This window comes from Oreochromis niloticus, linkage group LG20, assembly GCF_001858045.2.
Source record: "Oreochromis niloticus isolate F11D_XX linkage group LG20, O_niloticus_UMD_NMBU, whole genome shotgun sequence".
Classification (NCBI taxonomy): domain Eukaryota; kingdom Metazoa; phylum Chordata; class Actinopteri; order Cichliformes; family Cichlidae; genus Oreochromis; species Oreochromis niloticus.
This window is the reverse complement of record NC_031984.2, coordinates 13303340-13319554: the sequence shown is the minus strand read 5'-3', so window position 1 is coordinate 13319554 and position 16215 is coordinate 13303340. Positions and strand designations below refer to the sequence as shown.

The following is a 16215-nucleotide window of genomic DNA, read 5'->3' as shown; positions in this document are numbered from 1 at the left end:
AAAGACGTTAACTCACCCTCTTAAACCCCTCCTATAACTATAAAGACCAAAATGTCACTTGCCATTATCAATACTGAGTGTGCTGCTAATATGTGCATGTTAAATGTATAACAATCCTCAAAAGTGTTGCCTTTAGAGCAGCCTTATAATCAATCAGAATCCATTATGCAGTGTGCTGTTTAATGTGTGTTTCAGCTATTAACTTTGGAACTGGCAGGGGTTTCCAGATAAATAAAGAGCAGATCAATTCCCACAGCCAGAACAATGCAGCGTGCAGAATTAATACTTTTTAATGTTTATTGGATAGATTGTGCTTGTCAGCGAAACAGTTGGCCACAATGCACAGAACATTTAGAGGATGATCTAAATGAGCACCATTGTTCCAAAAAGACCAAGAACAATATTACTAATAATAATAATAATATGAAGAAGACAAAGAAGAGGACTGAGAATCTCTAAGTGACCAAACTAATACCACCCAAAAGAAAGAAAATGTAAATGGCTGATGGCTGACTATAAACATGCCAATAACGTTTTTCTTGTCAAATGTAAACCAAAATATAAAAATTAAATAAATAAATAACATTCCACAAACTTTGGAATATTGTGGTTCCATACAAATTTCATTTTGACTTTGCAAAGAGATTTCACTGTGGCCTTGAACATTGTTTTAGGAAATTTTGGTCATCAGAGTAACTGAGAATTATAAAATGTGAACTGTAAAACCTTCCATCTCCCATTGCTGACCTGCTCTGTGGGCTCAGGCATTCTACCCATCATGGTCAAGGTCCCAGTTCTGTCCTCCCCATTAGTCTCCCCAGTGAGATTAGACTCCCACACAAGCACACACATACACAAATTATTCATATATATATAGATATATATATAGACATACATATATATGTGTGTGTGTCTGTGTGCACGCATGTGTGCCTGAGTGGGTGTCATTACTTCTGCCCCCATCTGACGGTTTTGGGTTAAACAATGTTATTATTAAAGTGTTTCCAGAGCTGCTCCCTGCCTTCCTCCAGTGATACCCTTACCAGCTATAAATCAGCTGCCTGAGTCCTGCAAATCACATGGAATGAGTGTGTGCTTGTCTAAATGTGTGTGTGTCTGCTTGACCACTGCAGCTGTATTCTCAAACACACATGAAGATGACACTGCAGCTGTGAATTTTTCAAGCAACGCCAATGAAAACTATTGAATGCAAAACTTTAAGAATTTGCTTTCCGTGTGACTTGAAAGTAACCTCACAAATAAACTATAAATCTGATTTATGAGCAGGTATCATAATGGGTTTTCTGTGATCGCTCGAACCTGACTTTAGCATGGTTTACATTAGGAGGGAAAGTGCCATGAAAATTATGCTTAAGCATCTGTTGTTAGTGGTAAAATGAATTCCCAACACTGAAAGCAACCACGTTAGACCACTAAAGATTAGTTTATGTGTAGAGTGAGAAAGAGAGACAATTTCATCTACCTGAGACCAAACTAGATAAATAATGCTCTGTGAAATAAATGGCTTCTGTGCAGCAGTGATGGCTCATTCCGTGATTGTTTGTGATTGTGTTGACACCCCCTGCTGGGCTGAAGATATCACTACCACACTGAGAGCAAGTTCACTGCCAGTGACAATGTCCCGCATCCAATCCCACTCCCAGCCAGGATATAATATGCTGAAGTTAATGAAACACTAAAATCAAGCTGATATCTTCCTTCACTCTTATATCACTCCAGCAATGAACACATATAGACAGATAACATAAACCAAGCAAAAAATAATGTACTGTATCATTTTATATATCCTTAATCAAAATTTCACTGGTGTATGTGTGTGTGCGTCTGTGCACACGCACACTCAGGAAAGAGAGTCTAGACAGCTGTATCCCCGGCAGGTCTCTCACAGCTAAGGAGAGTGAGAAATATATACTGCGCAGCTGCCGAAGACACAGTCGACCCACAAAAGAGCTATTGTGCGCCCACAGCAAAACAATACAGCTTAGCTGAGCTATGAGAAAAAAAACCATTGGAATCAATAGAGAATTGCAATTAGCCCACATTGGCAGGAGCAGTGCCAGATTAGACACAGGATGTCGATTCCATTTCCTGCACTATAGGGCCCTCAAACTTGGTTGGCTCATTGTGTAATTGGAACAATACAAATACATTTGGGTAAGACGGAGTGTGAAGATGATAGTGCTAAAAATTACTGTAATGAAGATAAAGATGATGATAATACTCTTAAGATGCTGAACAAGGTCAAAAACACAAAAATAAATGCAAGCGGGTATAACCCAAAAGTAACAGGTGAACATTTACAGCATCATTGCATAAAATATAAACAAATGCATGGATGTGTGCTACTACATCAGTTATATTTTTACAACATCACACAGCAACAACAGACCAGGGTAATTACGAGCGCAAAATTGCTCCAGTTTGCAATTTCTGACATCATACTGAGCTTCACATGTACATACCCATGTGACTAAAATGATTATTTTTACATTCCCACTTTTACGACAATTTTCCAAATGCACAAGTGGTGCTTCGATAATCTTAAAAGCAACGTGGCCAAACACTGAAAGAAAACACATCACCATACACACCTCCTTTTACTTCCTTCAGTGCAAACAGTGAGGTCTTTTGCTCACCCTCTCTCTAGCCTTGACAGAATGCAAAATAACTGACTTGCTAATTAAAGGGCTTACCTTTAAGTATGCCCTGACCTTGCAGTACATCCCTTGAAATCAGCACAGAGTAGAAGCTTTGTGAGAAGCCAGGTTGGCAGGGACCTTTGGAAGCGTGCTCCCCATTATTCCTCTGGAAGAAAAAAGATACATTGAAAGACATCGATAAACATGGATTCCATTGATTTCTTTCCTCATTTTTGGCTCCAAGCTTTGGAGAAAAGCAGCATACAGAAGAACAGTTAGCAGAAATAAATTCAACAAGTTTATCAACTCTTTCTGCTTGTGGCTAGGTGTAATGCTGATTAAATAGTCACACAGTCCAATGTCAGTGATAAAATGTGCTGTGTTAGTCGCTCCGTGAAGAAACCACCCCAGACAAAATGAGGACAGATGTAGTTAAAAGTATTGTACTCAGGCTTAAGTGACACACACGCGCGCGCACACACAGGCAGCACGCGCACAAAGGAAACCTGCATGAATGCAGAATAATTGTCTCCCTGCTTATTGTGGGTCTTGTACTAACGGAGAGGTCCAAAGCTATAAGGGGGGGAGCAGCATGCCTGTGCACACTAATCAAACGGTCTGCAGTCAACTTTGCACCCAACATTTAGCGCTCACTGTTGTTTAAATTAAACGATCTGACCCACTACAGCCATGGCACACAGGCAAATGCACGCGCCCGCACACACACACACTAGCAAGATTGGCTGGACAGGAATGGAGGTTCAACACACTGCGGGGGCATACCGCAGGAGCACAACATTTTTTCAGTCTTTTTCCGATATCCATATAGCAGGAGAGCAATTGCCTCCGTCTGAGGCGGCGGAGAGAGAAAGATTTAGGAGCTACTCGGAGCTCCGTTAATAGTCCACTGGCGCCGACTTAATTCTGGATTCATGAAATGACGAAAAAGGCTGAAAAACACTACATAACTTTAAAGTTTAACTTTTGCAAAGGCATCGCTTTTTGGACAAGTAAAACTTAAGGGGATGGTGGGCTGTAGCTTAAATAAGCGACATGACCAAGTCAGTTTGAGAAAAGAATAAAGGTATCACCTTGGGTGAATAAATTGTGCCGTGATTTAAGTTGTGTATGACATATGATGATGACCTGCCAGCGATTTAGGGAAATACTGACAAGGCTTATACGGAGCGGGCCTCAAGACTTACTTTTTTTCTTCTTATACACTGAAATTCATTAGGGAACCAATTAGCGTGCCTACTTGTAGGGGGATAACGGCGAGCCCCGCGCTGCTGTACCAACACACACCACGGCTTCCTTCTGGCTGCATGACTTTATTCGAGCTTATGTGCTGTATCAGAAGCTTCAGTAAAAAATGAGAAATCTCACCCAGAATGTGTCAAGAAGAAGGGCTGCTGTCAGGACCAGAGCGAAGTCAGTTCTCATCGTGGCGAGGAAGCGACTCAATGCTGCCCGGACAAAAGAACCAGAAAGAGGGTCGGTTCGTAATTTTCTTTTCCAAAAATTATTCCCCCTTTCTCGGTCAGACTGTTCGTTACGTCCCTCTGCGCGCTTGGTGAGTGTGCTGCCCCGAGTTTCCCCGGCTCTCTCATCTGCAGGTGAGCGCTCCGCTCAGCACCAAGGCGCAGCCAGCGTCACTCTCCAACCCCTCCTATCACTCGGTGCAGGAAAACTCCACACACGCACTTAAAGAAACACTCGTTGGCGCTTTGGATCAAACAGCCGCACTGCTAACGTCTTTCCGAGGACCCCGACATTTCAAATCCATCTCCTATTGCGAAGGCGTCGCAGTTTTATGGTCGGATGAAACAGTATGCCCAAACATATGGCAAACTCGTCAAACATCAGCCATCAAACTTCCAGCATTGCTTTACAAGCATGTAGCTTTAACATATGTTCATTAATAGATTTCTCCAGTTAACCAGTTGCACGAATGTGCGTAGTTTGAGTAAATGGAGTAGGTCAGGCTTGGTTAAAACAAGGTAGCATGTGCGACATATAGGAGACTTAAAGCTCCAGGTGACCGGGACAAGTAATAAGAAAAGTGTGTCAAGAAAAAAAGAAATTATAAGAAATGAAGAAAGAAGCGACTGCTTTTGTAACATGATTCAACAGATGGTGTTTTAATAGCAAAATACTTTCCATTTATATTAATACACCATTAGTCATGCATTTTGCTGATTACTTTGAATAGTATCGAGGTTTGTGGTATGTCTTAACAGATGTACATTTAATTTATTTATTTTTTTTTGTGATAATCTGAAGCAAAGACTTCATCTGCCACAGTGAGGCCTGGAGGGGTTTAAATCCTTCATGTGGGTACAGAAGTTCAAAGATCTTAAACTTTTCATTTTATAGACATGTAGAGTTACGGGATGAGACTCTGAGGCTCACGCAATTTCAATACTGGCTGGCATTTGGCAAACTCACCAGAAATGTAGCCTTTATTTCCAGCCAATCTAATACTTTTTCTGAGACTATAAAAGAGAAAATTCACCAAAAGAAAAGTCGAGGTTATTGTTAATTAAATGTTAATTCAAAAGGTTTTCAGTGTGAATCAAAATGTCTCACAAAAACTGAACTTAGCTTTTCTTTTTTTTTCAACTGTGCTGCCCCCCACCTGCTCCCCAAAAAGGTCTCCTAGCTAAAAAGGGCAGACAAGCCTATGTCCAAGAACTGGACCTTGCATCCCCATTAATCTGGGTCAACTTATTGCCTGCAGCCTATTACTATAAGCAGGACATGTACCCAACCAGTTTCTTGTGGCTACGGAAAACCTTTCTGAACAAAAAAAACATCATAATACAGAGGTTGGACTGCCTTTCTGGCCTTTTGAGCTGCTAATGACCTTTATATTCTGGTGTCTGTAATTGGCAGACTGGTCTCCATATCTGCTTAGTGGACCAATAGGTTCTAACCCTGTGGAAAACTGTACAAGAGTGTATTCAACTAATTTTCTCTGTGCAAAATGTAGGCATTTTACCACCTCTCTCATCCCAGTCCCTTTGTCACAAAGATGAACATTCATACCCACAGTCCTTTATATTCCTCATGGGTCTTGTATGCTGAAGGTTTCTGTCTGTCTGGTATGCTGTGACTGGCAGGTCTCACTTTCTCTTTATCTCTCTGGGTTGTTTTGGTGTCCAAGAGAGGGATTTAGTATATGTGCATTAGAACGACACAGAACTCAAAGGTTTTGTAGTATTGCAATGTAAACTATGATTAATGCAGTGTTAAGATATGGATAAGCTGTGATTTATACACAGTTGTAACAATATTCAGCATCCATTCAGACAGTTTTGAAAGAAATGAGTCATGCTACTATGGTGCAGGACAGCAGGTAGAAGGCCTCTCTGCAATATTTAAAATGAATCAGCTAAAGCAAAATGCAATATAGCCATATCTTATTGTGTGCACCACTTTTTATTAAAGAATAGCACCACTGGCAAACCTACCGCTGGTTCACCGATGCCGAGGGCAAACAGCAGGAACTGTTCAGTTTGCATTTGCAAAAAGTTCTGATATAGCTTTAAAACAATTGATAAATAAACCCAATACTTCAAATTGCTAAGAGCTCAACTTTGAACTACAGACATTCAGTTATAAACTATTAAAGGACTTGGGAGTATAACACAGAGAAGATGTTGAAACTGCACTTTCTCTCTAGTCACCAGCATGGCAACATGTCACATGTCAGGTAGGGTGTTGGAGGATGTATTCGCAGCTCGGCCCAGGAGGTCACAATTACGGGCTAAACACTGCCTGTGGAAACACAGCACTTGTTGATCTGAGTTTTCTCTCCTGTGAAAGTCATGCTACATGTCCACCCAACACAGTGACCTCCACTTACTTACTTTCTACTTTTAGAGGACACGCTACTTTTTGAATTGTTGCTGAATGTTGGCATTAGATGTTAATGGTGTGCTGCAGAACTGCTCACTATGAAAACAATTCATCAGGACACTGCACTGTTAGTCTGGGAGACCTTAACATTTCAGCCAGAGGACACCGGTGAAACAATCAAACTTGCTGTAAAGATATTTAAAATATACTTTAAAAATATCTTAATTGCTTTATGATTATTAAGGTGATACTGATGATGGTTGTTGTTAACTTTAAGCTAGTTTCTAGGAAACTGTGTGAAAACTGTGCAGTTTTTGTTGGTATATTATTATACATGCTTAATATTGTTTGCTGCCAAAACAGTATCACCTTTTCTTGTGGTGTCTATAGCAACTGGATATTTCAAGTGGATCCCCCGGGACCTGGATTTTGAGCTGTGTGCATTAGGTTTGTTACCACACTTGGTTGTTATCACACTTGGTTGGATTTGGATCTGAGGAGGCTGAAGACATGGCCAGTACCTGCATGTTCTCAGAGCTTTTCCTGAGCATTTTACATTGTGTGGCAGAGTGCAGAGTGCTGCTGGGGATCAGTGAGTGTTGTTGTCATTCCTTGGTGTTCTCGGTCTACTAGAATGTTTATGTGGATAGCATATGTCAAACTAATATCAATATGAATGCCAGGACCCAGGGTTGCCCGAAAGAACATTGCATTTTAGAGAATCAAAGTTTGCCTGTCAGTCATTTTAATGTGGAGCCTCTCTTTTTTTTCTGTTTTTGTGTATTTGATATGTTTTTTTTATTACAGTATTTAAGAATTCTATATGAATATTCTCTAATAGTTTTTGGCTTTTTTTAGTGAGCTTTGACCTAATTTCATTGTGATGCTATGAACAGTGGTATAATGACATTAAAGTATCTGATGTCCTATATTTGATCTAAAGTTTTGATCAGTTATTTATTTATGTGGAATTAAGCAATAGTTCTCCACGCTTTCTCTGGGTATTTCAGAGTTTTTCTCATGGAATGATGAATCCAAGATTGAAATTTGTCAATCATTTGTATGGATGTGGTTGACATTTACAGAATTTACAGAGGAGGTCTGGAGAAAGTTTTAACAGTGAGGGTCCACAGTTATCTGTAAAACACGGTGGAGGTTAAGTCATTGTCTGGGGCTGCATTGCAGCCAGTGGTGTTGGGGATCTTAACAAAATTGATGGAATTATGAATATAACAAACTACTTTGAAATTTTGATCAACACACAATAATATTGGTGACAGCTTCATTTGGCAACAATAATCCCAAATACACTACCACTGGAGTAAAAGCATACCTGGATAGAAATACACTATAAGTCATTGATTGGTCTGTGCAGAGCCTGGACATAAACATTACTGAAGCAGTGTGGGATCATCTTGACTGAGACCAGAACAAAAGGCATCCAGCATCCAAAGAAGAGCTATGCAATGCCTGGAGAACTATTTCTGAAGACTACTGAAAGGAAATGCAAAAAGCGTGCCTAAGAGAGTTCAGGCTGTATTGGACAATAAAAGTGATCATACCAAACATTCAAGATCATCAGACCTGTACAAATTCTAATCTCACCTTATATACTTTATTTTTATGTATTTTGGTATGTTTCAATAAGTCATTGCTCCTATTTCCCATTTTCCTTGAAAAATATAAAGTAATTAGGGGGTTACTCAATACTTTTGCGCTGTAATATAAATAAATTATATTATTATGTTATAAGATTTTCATACATTCCATGCAAAACAACTTCTTGTCCTCTAAAAAGAAGTGCGGTGGAGAGTGATTATTTTTCCCCTTTATTTTCTTTGTGTTCTTTGTTTATTTCAGGTTTTGTGAAGACTGTTCAAAAGAAAGGCACTTAACCCAAACAAAATTATTCTCTGGGTGAAAATGGTATATTTACTTTTTTCTCCCTCTTCTTTTTTCTTCCAGTAGGCAAGAAAAAAAATGTTATGAAAAAGGATTTCCTTAAGGCACCCATGTAGGCGATGTATTCCCCCTTCCCAAAAAGAGCAGCCACCAGTGATCTTTTGCTGATGACGATATCCATGTGTCGGAATCTTTAACCGTGGTTTTCCAGTGGAAATTTTCTAGTAAGTAACGCCTACAGGAATTGCACATGGATTTTGTTTACACCAATAGTATTTTAAAAAATATATCAACAGCATGATCTTTTATTGCAGACTTTACACACATGAATATTAACTTTCTTTACTTGCTTTGAAATATCTGATGTATTTCCTTATTTCTTTGTGGGAATTTTTAAAAGAAATAACAATGAATGTAGGTATGGATGGCCTGGAGTAAAAAAGTTGAACGTCACTACTTAAACACACTGTTAAAATAGTATTGGAGATGGCATACTGCAGTTTTCAGCTTTATCTCAATGGTCCAATTTATATAAAAAGAAAAAAGTCAGACAGGTCAATGTGTAGCTATTAAAGTGAATTTGATATCACGTCAATAAACTTGAAAGTGTGTGACAAATATTGATTTTGCTAGTTAATGTGTGCCTCTGTCTGGGCATGACACTCCAATCGTTCTACTTCAGTCGGTTCAGCTTCTGAGAAGTATCTGCTAACTGAGGTGCTGTGCCTTAGCTTTTCATTTTTGCCAGATTGTTCAGTTTTCCCACCTTCTACTAAGCCTATGCTCACTTCTTATTCAGTTAAGTTCATTCGTAGTGTAATTTGACCATTAGAAATAACTCCTCGTCTCCCTGTGCCTCAGGCCCACAACCTCTTCACCAGCTACCTGTCTGCCTCGCTTAGCTCCACACTCACTCTGTCACCAGCAGCCCTGCTTGTCTGTACTGCTTTAAGCTTTACGCCATCAGCTTGCCCCGCTGCCTGCCACATTCTTTACTCGGCCCATCTACAACCAGGCCCAGTCATCTGCCAGCCAACGCTCAGCAACATTAAAGCTCCTGTCCACAAGTTGCAGTAAATGTTGTTTAACTTCTACATCGTTTATATCGGTGTCCATCATGTGCGTCTAGATACACTCAGTTCCTTAATAGGGTCTATGCTTAAAGCTCTAGGCACAGATAGAGCATTGTATGTATTAATAAAAAAATTGTATTAAAAAACTCAGTTGTTCAGTTAAAAAACACCTTCTGTGCCCTGCTGTGTGCCAAACAGTTACTTGTGATTTACTTTGATGGGAAATTGCATTGCCAGAAATGTAAAGAAATTACTCCACACATTATAGAAATATACCAAGAAGCAACAACTAGTTAATTCTCAGATAAAACTGTAATAACATTAGCTGGGCAAACAGGTTAAAGTTAGTGGCTATCTAACCTAGCAAATTAAAGGCACAGAAAATGGCATTGCATATTGGGCGAAATAATAGTCGCATTAGCTCACGCGCTCATTAGTTGGTTGTCTGTTGGCATTTGCTGTTTTTCTCCACTTCTGAGAGAGGGTTAGTCCTCGCTTTGACACAGCTTCCTTTGTTTTTATCTGCATGAAAGGAAAATAACCTGTAGGGAGTCCGCAGCAAAGTTCCATGATGTGTTTTGATTTGATGTGGTTGCTAAAACGGAGGAGGAACTAATAAAATTAACAATGAAACTGTAACATTTAGGGCTTAACAAGCATGAAAGCAGACTTCTAAGACCTTACCCAGCCAGTGTTACTGACATTATTATTTATTACACCTGTGCTGTTTTAAAGCTCTGTTCAGTATGCCCCAGTACCAATCTGTATGCTAATTCGAAACAGGGACTGTGTCTTTTTGTTTTTTAACACAGTGGAAAAGTTTTCTAAAATTAAGTGTCTTCCAAAAAATCATCCCCCTACCCCCCAAAAGCCATGAAAATGTTTTATTTTGCTGTCAAGTTAAATCTTTTAAAGCTGCGTTCAATAACACAAATGTGGCACATTTTCCTGGATGTGGGAAACACAAAAGTGTATTTCTTATGGATTAGTTAGTATATATTGTAAACAGTATGTACACTACTGCGAGCCGTTTCCCTAGCATTTATAAACATAAAAACCCCCACAAAGGATTTTTTAAAATTATGATTTAAAACTCTCTGCCGTAGATGTTTAGGAGCAGAGATTTTTCAGCATGTCTTTAGCAGAGTTTCAAACGCACAAACAAATAATGCTGCTAATGGACCATTATCCAAACAGGGTTATTATTCTTCGGTTTGCCATTTTTGATATTTCAGAAGCAACTGAAATTTGGTTTGTTTTTCAAACCTAGTGTGTCATAGTTATCCTTTCCAGCTCTGGACAGCAGGAATCCAATTTGACAGTGATGACAGGAAATCTAAATTTGAATTTATTACGAGTTTGATGGCAAAAGAACTGCATGAGAATCATTAAAGAATCATCTTTAAAGCATATAAATACCAGCAAAAACTATTAGATTAAAAGAGAATTTAATTTCTGTTGATCATTAAAACATGAACAAATGTTTCAGAAAATGTATCTGGAGAAACTGAGTTTTAAATAAAGAAGGGTCAAGCATAAATACAGGGCGTGTGCTTATCATAATTTGTCAGCAGACAGTAGCTATGGAAAATGCAATCATATGAGCCTATTTTGAATTTGTTCAAAACACCAGCATCATACTGTTAAACTCAGATTGGGAATTGCCACTACGCCGCGTACCGGGTGCTTCATTATGTCATCTTTTATTACTGTATTCAAAATAGTCAAATAAACTGAAGCCTGGGGAGTAGCAAACAGCTGGTTCTAATAGCAAAGAAAGAAAGTAGGGGAGACAGGTGGCATTGCTCTTACTTGTCTGTGCACATATTCTAAGGGGGGCAGTCATCGTGCTCTCCTGATAATGATGCTTTCATTAGCCATTGGGATGCCAGACATGTCCCTTACACTAAAATCAGAAGGGATCTCTTTGTGTGTGTGTGTGTGTGTGTGTGTGTGTGTGTGTGTGTGTGTGTGTGTGTGTGTGTGTGTGTGTGTGAGGCTCGGGCACTCAGTGAACTGATTTGGTTGCAGTTTGGGTTTCGCGTTTGTATTCTTGTCTCCACTTCACTCCGAGCCCATTAATGCAAATTATACTGAGAAAAGAGAGTGAGTTAAAGTGCAAAGGGTAAAAAGTAAACCCGCTGAGTGTCGTAACAATCTTTATAAAAACTATTAAAATTTTCTCTCTTTATGCGCCATCAGGGACCTCCTTCTTCAGTAAGTCTGAATAGTCTCTTAAGACGTAGAGATTCTCTTGTCACCCCGCTGGACTAGTTTGTAAGAAAATATGGCTGACACATTTTTTTTGGGAGGATTTTATTTTTGTGGGGTATGAGGATATGATCCCATCATTCCTTCTGGATTATGCAGCCTCTGGGGTTTCCCTGTGTCAGCCCCAGTATCCTGTGGTATTGCCAGTAGCTGACGCAGGAGGCAAGGCCCTCAAAGGTTGATGACAGATTCAAAGACCCACTGACAGCTCTGGAACAATGACCCGGGCAGGGATCAAGGAAATTCTGGGCTTGGAGCAAGACAGAATACTATTGTTTGATTTCCCATCTTTGATGGAGACACAGTGGAAAGAAAATACAGATTGATATCCCTAGTGGCATAGCAGTGGCATGGAGCCTTATGATATTCAGAGATCAGAAAGCCAGCTGCAAAGTGGTCAGGCGAACAATGTGGAGCGGTGGGTGTCACAGCCTGTGAAATACATGGAAAAAGAATAAAAAATTGTCAGGAGAATGTGAAATTGCGCCATTCAAATTTGCCCATCTGCCAAAATGAGTCATAAAAAGTCCTATGGTGTATGTTTAAGAGAGTCCAGAGTCAGCTCAAAATAGGCAAGGCTATATATTTGAAACTGTAAATTTAAGATAATTTACAGTATTTACTTTTAATTATTTAAGATACACAAGTATCTATAGCGTTTGAAATTCCCAGTCCATCACTATTTGCTTCAGACTAAAAGGACGAGATGAGAAATATGATAACAATGGTATTGTGTTATGTTACTAGCTGTCAGTCACATTTCCAACTTAAGTGCTGGACTGAGAGCACAGACGAGTCCATCAACTGTAAATCACGCTCCATTCTATTTTATTAATAAACACTCAATCATATATCGCTGCCTGTGTGAAAACTTTGAAAACAACTACAGGGGCTTTCATGTGAAGGCATGAGCTATGGCCTATGAATGGACAAATATGTGAGGACTAGTGGAGAGGTGTTAAAATGATTCGGCAGGGAGAATTTTTAGCAGCTATGGGAGGCACTCAGTGGAGATGCCCCTAAGGCTGATGGGGTGCTTTGATCAGAGATGGAGGGACACGCCTGTTAAAAATCAGCAGTTGCCCGCTCCCCTTCTGTCTCTTTGTATCCGTCTCTTCCTCTATCCCTTTTTCCATTTCTCCATTTCTCTGTTTTTCGGTCTCATCTTTATAATCGCTCATTTCCCCTTCTTTCTGTTTTTCGCTTATGAGTATCATTTTCCTACCTTCTGTCTTTCTTGTGGAAACAGGCGTTTACTAAAGGGTCAGGAGACCTCCTAATCCCATCTACAGGGAGTGCAGAATTATTAGGCAAGTTGTATTTTTGAGGAATAATTTTATTATTGAACAACAACCATGTTCTCAATGAACCCAAAAAACTCATTAATATCAAAGCTGAATGTTTTTGGAAGTAGTTTTTAGTTTTAGCTATTTTAGGGGGATATCTGTGTGTGCAGGTGACTATTACTGTGCATAATTATTAGGAAACTTAACAAAAAACAAATATATACCCATTTCAATTATTTATTTTTACCAGTGAAACCAATATAACATCTCCACATTCACAAATATACATTTCTGACATTCAAAAACAAAACAAAAACAAATCAGCGACCAATATAGCCACCTTTCTTTGCAAGGACACTCAAAAGCCTGCCATCCATGGATTCTGTCAGTGTTTTGATCTGTTCACCATCAACATTGCGTGCAGCAGCAACCACAGCCTCCCAGACACTGTTCAGAGAGGTGTACTGTTTTCCCTCCTTGTAAATCTCACATTTGATGATGGACCACAGGTTGTCAATGGGGTTCAGATCAGGTGAACAAGGAGGCCATGTCATTAGTTTTTCTTCTTTTATACCCTTTCTTGCCAGCCACGCTGTGGAGTACTTGGACGCGTGTGATGGAGCATTGTCCTGCATGAAAATCATGTTTTTCTTGAAGGATGCAGACTTCTTCCTGTACCACTGCTTGAAGAAGGTGTCTTCCAGAAACTGGCAGTAGGACTGGGAGTTGAGCTTGACTCCATCCTCAACCCGAAAAGGCCCCACAAGCTCATCTTTGATGATACCAGCCCAAACCAGTACTCCACCTCCACCTTGCTGGTGTCTGAGTCAGACTGGAGCTCTCTGCCCTTTACCAATCCAGCCACGGGCCCATCCATCTGGCCCATCAAGACTCACTCTCATTTCATCAGTCCATAAAACCTTAGAAAAATCAGTCTTGAGATATTTCTTGGCCCAGTCTTGACGTTTCAGCTTGTGTGTCTTGTTCAGTGGTGGTCGTCTTTCAGCCTTTCTTACCTTGGCCATGTCTCTGAGTATTGCACACCTTGTGCTTTTGGGCACTCCAGTGATGTTGCAGCTCTGAAATATGGCCAAACTGGTGGCAAGTGGCATCTTGGCAGCTGCACGCTTGACTTTTCTCAGTTCATGGGCAGTTATTTTGCGCCTTGGTTTTTCCACACGCTTCTTGCGACCCTGTTGACTATTTTGAATGAAACGCTTGATTGTTCGATGATCACGCTTCAGAAGCTTTGCAATTTTAAGACTGCTGCATCCCTCTGCAAGATATCTCACTCTTTTTGACTTTTCTGAGCCTGTCAAGTCCTTCTTTTGACCCATTTTGCCAAAGGAAAGGAAGTTGCCTAATAATTATGCACACCTGATATAGGGTGTTGATGTCATTAGACCACACCCCTTCTCATTACAGAGATGCACATCACCTAATATGCTTAATTGGTAGTAGGCTTTCGAGCCTATACAGCTTGGAGTAAGACAACATGCATGAAGAGGATGATGTGGACAAAATACTCATTTGCCTAATAATTCTGCACTCCCTGTATAGGAGCAAATGACCTATAGTGTCCCCTGGCAAAAACTACTATGTAACTGTAAGACAAGTGGGATTAATAAGCACCCAGTCCACACAAAGAAAGGCGTACACACTTGACTTCCTGCAACATACATATGCTAATAAATCATATAAATCCAATCCAAATGCATGGAGGAAAACAGCAGCAATGGATATAGACTGACTGCACCCACATTTTTGTTTTGTTCAATATGGTATTTCAATTTCTTTGATTTCACAGCAGACTATTTATTTCTGAAAACACTTTCCCGGTGATTTGGTTTAGTGCTTCACTTTATGTCTTTTCCAGGGTTGGTTCAGCATGGGGATTCTCTGACACCGAGCAACAGTAGTGAGTAAATTATTCCATTCAATTATCTGAGCATTTGCTCAATATAAATACCATCTGGATGCTTGAAATAGATTAGTTTAAGGCCATACTAAATTATTAAACTATTCCCAGTGAACGAGTCCCCATTCCCCTTTAAATGAGGCAGACTTATGGGGTTCATACCAAGCCTCTGGTCGTCTGACTCGTTCAGCACTTAAATCACATCTCTCTGGAACACTGTGACAGAATTCCCAACAGGAATGAGAAAAGGGTCCACCGTCACTTGACCCTCGCTTCTTTCCACTGGCCAAACGGTTAACCCATTTACTAGACTAACAGGCCTGGCCCTACAAGCACAAATTGCAGAAATAGAGTTAAGCTGTAGCTCAGTATAGAATAAGAGGAGATGTTAGCTGTCTGATTTTGGTAGATGACTTTAAACCATAATGTGTTTAGCAGGGGGAGCTCTCAACCACATGAGTTCATACTTCCACATGACCTCAGTCACTCTTTTTTCCATCTCACACAGCTCAGTCAGACAACAGACCTACAGCAAAGGATTTCTCATTTATTCAGCACGCTCCCTCTGGAGGTCCAAATCAAAATGTGAACATATGGCTGCACTGCAATGTGCAGACACTACTATCCTCTAAACTGCCTCAGCTCAGTACACAGAGCAACACCCATGCAGCACAGTTGACATCCAAAAAGCTTTCAGCTCTCTGGTAGAAGAGTTTTAACCGTTTTATGACCTGTAAAGCATCATTAAAATGTCCTTGCCAGGAATTCTTTTTTTGTTTTTGTTTACTATCTTATCGAATTTCTCACACCGTTAAATTAACATAAGTCCTCAAACTAAACAGAATTTCAGAAGATAATGTTCCCAGAAGGAAAACGCTCAAGAATTTGAAAAATGTCAAAAAGTTAAAAATATAGTTACATTAACTTTAGAGTTTCTACCAGCGCTGGTATGCATTTAAAAAGACATTCACCACCAGTGGCACATACCTCCATGCAGTTGTCAGTCCAGGATTTTACGGCTTGCTTACACTAAACACAAAAAAGTGTCTATATAGGATATGGTATGTGATAAATTACTGAAAACCTTCTACCACTATTAAAGTATACGTTGATGAAAAGAACTATTTCCTTTTCTTCATATGAATAAAAACCAGGTCATAAGTATTTTCATAGTGAAGGTAGGGTGGGAATAATGGCGAGGGCTCAGACAGAGATTACGTCAAGAGATAATACACTAGGATGCC

The 16215-nt window shown here is 39.8% G+C and overlaps 1 protein-coding gene across 1 annotated transcript in view; it reads right to left on the bottom strand.

The window, feature by feature from the left end:
- LOC100707506 (cadherin-4) overlaps window positions 1–4432 on the bottom strand; it is a 237707-nt gene extending 233275 nt beyond the window's left edge. The window contains exons 1-2 of the mRNA XM_003438813.5: window positions 4047–4432; window positions 2715–2826 (exon numbers count right to left, since the gene is read on the bottom strand). Coding sequence (XP_003438861.2) covers window positions 2715–2826; window positions 4047–4103 — 169 coding nt within the window. The 5' untranslated portion in view covers window positions 4104–4432. The remainder of the gene's footprint in view (window positions 1–2714; window positions 2827–4046) is intronic.
- Between the last annotated feature and the right edge of the window lie 11783 nt (window positions 4433–16215).